At 32.0% G+C, this 5,708-nt stretch overlaps 1 protein-coding gene across 1 annotated transcript; it reads left to right on the top strand.

Moving 5' to 3' along the window:
* The first annotated feature begins 4,443 nt into the window (after positions 1-4,443).
* On the top strand, positions 4,444-5,395 carry LOC111392490 (root meristem growth factor 2-like). Its single transcript, XM_023018137.1, has 3 exons — positions 4,444-4,540; positions 4,660-4,706; positions 5,074-5,395. The coding sequence occupies exons 1-3, from the start codon at positions 4,459-4,461 to the stop codon at positions 5,302-5,304; spliced, it is 360 nt and encodes a 119-aa protein (XP_022873905.1). The 5' UTR covers positions 4,444-4,458; the 3' UTR covers positions 5,305-5,395.
* Positions 5,396-5,708: the final 313 nt, after the last annotated feature.

Genomic DNA, 5,708 nt, shown 5'->3' with positions numbered 1-5,708 from the left:
GCTCACACGCCAAGCAAATGCAAAGGCTCTTGCCTATCACCTTGTACAGTAGCGCCAGGTCACTACTGCACATCGTGATAGCAGCGCCGTCGTTGTAATCAGCTTCGCTCGACGATGCTGTTGGGAAATCTCAGCCCTCACAGCACCACTTCTGTCACCGACGAACGTCTTCTCCTTGCGTACGACATTTGCTCGGCGATGCTAGAACAGAACCTCCACCACCGCAGTAGCACGCGCGACTGCCCAAAATCGGGGCCGGTGATGTCAAAGCGCCGCTTGTATCCGGGCCGCGCCACCACTGTAGAGGAGAGTTTAGGAAGAGAGTAGCGGCGCCACTACTACTGTCGTGTGTGTGTGTACTGTTTAGAGAGAGAGAGAAAGGAGAGTTAAGGGTTTGGCACACAGAATTTCCCTTAACATAATTTGGGGGTGGGGGGGAATATTTAATATTTAATAATTAAATGCAAACCTGAAATCTGAACAAAAAACTTCAGGCCTCACTTTTGCACTGCTATTTTTAAATGTCGGGAATTATGTAATTTCCACTAACTAAAACTTCTTGATTATCATTGTATTCTAAATTAGGTCAATTATGGCCCAAGCCCATCACAATTTTATTTACATTTAATTGGGCCAGTTCAACTATGGACCATTTATAATAGTGGCAAGGAAACATTACATAATTACGGGATTACAACATACTACCTCAAAATTAAGAAATTAATTTTATTATTTCAAAAATTATATATTAATTAAAATTTTAATTATTAAAAAATTAATTAATAATATCTTATTAACAAATATAATAAGGTCACAATATTATATAATTTATGATCATAATTAGATATTAGTTATGATTACACACGTTATAGTGACAAATAACAAATTTTATAGATCATAACTTATTTCTCAATCAAGAATTATCGAATTAGTTGGTTATGTATTATTTATCGATTATAAATCAAAAATTTCATAAGTCACAATTTCTATATTGATCACAATTTAGCAAATTAATAGGTCACGTATTGTTCTCCATTCACAAATCACAAATTTTATAAGTCATAATTTATTTATTGATATTTTTTAATTTAAGATTTGATTTGAACTCAAATTTCTCGTTGGTAAATTAATACAGACGAAAATTTTGAGAATAAGATATGAATTTGATAAAAATTTCATCTTTCAAATTTGAGAATAAGAATTTTTTTTTCTTTTTTTGGTCGTATTTAGATTATTTATTTATTAATTTTATACGACCCATAATAAATTTGATTTGGACAGGGTTTTTATGTTTCATGATAAGTTGGGCTTAAATGAAGTCCGATACTTACCTATTTATATAAATGCATTATGAGATTTGAAAGCAAACACGTTAAATCTTGCAAACAGAGGTAAAGAATTTTTTATTTTTTTTCTCTCTCGTTTTGGTGTCTCTCTCTCTCTCTCTTTTTTAATATAATATATTTTTTCTTTGTTTTCACCATGGCAGAAATGTGAAAACCGAAAAAAAAAAAAAAAAAAAAAAAAACAAACAAACAAACAAATGGACGAAAAGGGAACAAATTTAAAGTTTGGGGACTAAATTATAAGTTTTCAATAGTTGATTCAAACCACAAAACGTTGATTGAAGATCATAAGGAATCAATTGGATGAAAGTTGAAGCTAAAGGATGGAAATTGCACGAGAGAAGTACTTGAAAGGAATCAAGGATCGAATTATGGGAACCAAAACGCACACCACCAAATGTTACAAGTGGGGCGCATGCCTCCTATAACCTTGTGCGCACGGCTACCCTTTTCAAAAAAGCCCAATGCTTAAATACTTGTGTGACATGTGCATGAGGATTCAAGCGTACATGGGTATATTTCAGGTTTGACAAGAAGTTTTCCCTCGCAATCACATCTCTTTTGAAAACCAATTTTAATGTGATTTCTTGACATAAATTTGATCCTTATAAGTACTGAACGTGGGAAACATTTCAAAAGATCTGTCATCATATTTTCTCTCATTATTAAATCAAAGAGAGGCCAAATCATCAATCTCTTTGAGAATTAAGGGGCAATTACAATATTTCTATCAATTGAAGATTCAACATTGGTTTTTGGGCAAAGAAGAGAAGGCACAATTGGAGAATAATCAAGAAATTATTGAAAAAATTCAAGATTTCAATATTCATCTTCTTTTTCTCAATTTATCAATAATCAGGGTGATGTTCTGCCAAATGAATATGAGTTCAAGTAAATTTCTAATGTTAGGCTAAAATTTCATTTACTAAAATATAAATAAACCCTTGTTATAAAGTGTTAATATAATTTCAATAATTTAACATCCAATGTGCAAAATTTCTTGGATGATTGTATTATATTTAATGTCTTTCAATTAATTGATCACTATTTGGATTGAATTGTAAATTTTATTATTCATCAAGAGAGATAATATGATAAATAGTACTTATAATAAATAGGGCTTATATCAAGAGAGAGAATATGATAAATAACACTTATGAGGTCCAATAGAGGATAGTATATACCCATATGCATTGCATGATGTCAATAGATTTCTACTAATACATTTTTTCATGTTCATATCATTCATAGAGATATAAGAATATCACTTGAGAGGAAGATTTAATTTAACTCGAGAGACATTATTGAATAACTTAGGAATATTGATAAACAAACAGAAATATATTGACATGATATTAAACTTATTAAAATGAAGTGATAATGGGGATTCGAAGTCTTCGTAATCATTTCACATAATTTTACAATTTTTTTCATAATTTGCTCTTTAGAATAGTTAGTTAGTATAAATTCATTAAATAAATTTGGCTATTTGATTAAAGTTAACATTAATTGAAACTCAATTAAGTATATAGTTCTCGTGGAAATGATAATTCACCATTCAAGTACTTTTTCATGATACCATACACTTTTTCACGGACCACATATCTTGCATGTTTCCGCAACTCTCCTCCACGTTGACCGCTACGAAACTTTCTCTACAATTACAGTACCATCGCTGAATGGATAGACGTCTACAGTGCCCCCACATATCTTCCTGCAGTAATATGTACATAACACCTTCGACACCTAAGTTTATAGGATAGACTATTCCTTAACGCAGGCAGACGTTGAAGCACCCACTTAAATTTTCCTTCTGTGATTTTCACTACAATGCTCACCACTCCATGATACAAACGTACATGTAGGTAGGCTCAATCACCGGCATACCTTCAGCTTCCATCACCCCAAAGCAATCCACATTGATTATGCTTTCTTGCTCGCTCAATTTGCCACATCTCTTGTGGCTTTGATACATTTTCAACAGTCAAAATCGTTTTCATAGGAATGCATTGTTCGAATAGTCTCGTTTTGATACCACATGTGACAGATCGCCTGTCCAGGCCCCAAGGTTACTGAGGCCCCGAGGGCAGCGTCCCCAAAACACCAACCAACAAGCTCAAATGTTAGATATATCATACATGATATACTATTAGTGTACTTTTCAGTAATTTGGTTATAAATTAGCTGTCTTAAACTGTTTTTGTTTTTGTTATTTTTATATATATATTTGCCAACACGCAATGGTGTCGTAAAATCTATTGGTAATATTGTTGAATATTTTTATCAACGACAACAATTTAGCACATATAAATTGTCCCTATTAATTAAATTTCCTCTTTTAAAAATAATAAAATATTGTCAAAGATTCCATCCTTGATACAAACTAAAAAAGTCTTATCACTGATTGTTGATTGATGTTGCGTTTTCTAGTCGTGATATTCAAAGACAAAAAATATATTTTGTTGAATCTTTTTCTTGATGAGGTTACTAGTACAAACAAGCGAACTAGGATTAATACCTCATTTATTTATATGTTTATTACACATGTGCAACTATGAAATAGTTATTTTTAATGACAAAAACCCTAGTTGTTAGAAATGAACCTAATTATCAGCTAGACCACCTAATAAGGTAAATATTATCGAGTACTTATGTCATACAACCATCACAATATTTTCAATACCATGACCTGAGATTTCCTCTCCTTAAAAGTGACTAGAAGTATGAAGAATTTGGGAACCAAGGCTCTTTTTGAGAATTGAGTACAATGACTCAAGAATTTCAAATTCCCTGGCAATTAAGAAAAGGAGTCTCGAGATCCTAGTACTGGCACATGGATTAACACAGATGTTTATGCAAGTAACCCTATCATGGGAATGCATGCCACCAAAATTGGTCCCCTTAATTTTTGTGAAACGTGAATAGAATGTAATAATAATATTTAGGAACCCTAGTCTTTAGCTTCCACTTGGGAATGTAGAAGTATATTTAATATTTGAACCATATCTTTGACTTGTGTGCTTCATCTCTCTCTATAAATTGCAAGTTATATTTGATGGGATTCTCCTCTTGGACGCTCAACATGCAAGAAGAAGAAATTAACTTAAGAAGAATGATTTTGATTGGAAGAAGAACAAGCTTATTGCTACTGCTACTGATTTTGATTATTGGAAAGCTTTCAAATGCATATTCAGGTATATTCTTCTCATCACTTTTGGTAATATAAATTTAGTTCTTTGGGCTCGATAGATAGATCACATTGGATTATATATTCATGAGCGCCGTTGTTATTTATTCGCACAAAAATTTACAGGTGGAAGAACTGCTGTAGAAAGATGCAATACTGCTTCAAATAAAGAGGTATAGATTCATACGTAGATCGTACTTCGTTTTATTTCATAATGATTTATTAGTCATCAAATTTTATATTGTTGATTATGTTGGAAAATATGATAGTCATTTTTTTATAACCAATTCTTTTGCTTTGAAAACAATGTTTTTGTTATTATCTCGACTATACACACAGAAAAAAATCGTAAAAAGGTTGTTATTTGGTTGTTTCATTGAAAATTTTATCAAGGGACTTTTTCAGACAAAAATCATTAAAAGTGAAATTTCTTGTAGTTCGTATTCTGTTTGTTTTGTTAGGATCAATATAACTAGTGTTTCATGCGTGGGCGAAGGACACATGCAAGCTATATAATTATATGTAATTTACACTTGACAGGCAGTTTTGGCAAAAACTTCAACTGCTGCTAGAGAAAACACGATGACAGGAAGAAAAATGGTATTTGATCGGATAAAGATGGAGAAGGCAATGAAATATGGCGAAAGTGAAGGAAATATGAAAATTTCAGGTGCAGAAAAGGTGGCTACCCAAGATAAAGATGGGGCTGGATTTGTTGCCTTCAACGCAGATTACAAAGGACCTAGGCATCACCCACCTAAGAATAACTAACCATATAATTGAGAAAAATAAAGGCTTATCATTATGTAATGTCGTTCTAATCTTAATTTACTAAATTGTCTTCTATGAAAGAACTTTTGGTTGCTGCATGACACTCTTATTCCACTGAGTTCATCCTCTATTGTAATTCTCTGTTTTTGAAATATATATTTCCACAAGTGCATGTATGTGTAGTGCTGTTGATCGAACTAGGATTTTTTTGTAAGAATTTTCATAATTAGATTTTAATGATATATATTCTTTGTGTAATGACTAATGTGCATGTTATAAAAATTATAGTTATGGATGTTCATAATTTACAAGATTTATCCTCAATATAACTCTATTGATTCACTCTCGTATGTTAGAAATTATATATGAGACTCCTAACGAGGGTAATATTCAGATCCTTTTTT

The sequence above is a fragment of the Olea europaea genome, chromosome 1 (genome assembly GCF_002742605.1).
Source record: "Olea europaea var. sylvestris chromosome 1, O_europaea_v1, whole genome shotgun sequence".
Classification (NCBI taxonomy): domain Eukaryota; kingdom Viridiplantae; phylum Streptophyta; class Magnoliopsida; order Lamiales; family Oleaceae; genus Olea; species Olea europaea.
The sequence above is the reverse complement of the archived record's forward strand: the minus strand, read 5'-3'. Positions and strand labels throughout refer to the sequence as shown.

Bases quoted from the DNA above. Each gene is read 5' to 3' on its own strand.
- LOC111392490 (XM_023018137.1), top strand. From the start codon at position 4,459: ATGATTTTGATTGGAAGAAGAACAAGCTTATTGCTACTGCTACTGATT. The intron at 4,541-4,659 runs GTATATTCTTCT...AAAAATTTACAG, and splicing joins GCTTTCAAATGCATATTCAG to GTGGAAGAACTGCTGTAGAA. The intron at 4,707-5,073 runs GTATAGATTCAT...TACACTTGACAG, and splicing joins ATACTGCTTCAAATAAAGAG to GCAGTTTTGGCAAAAACTTC.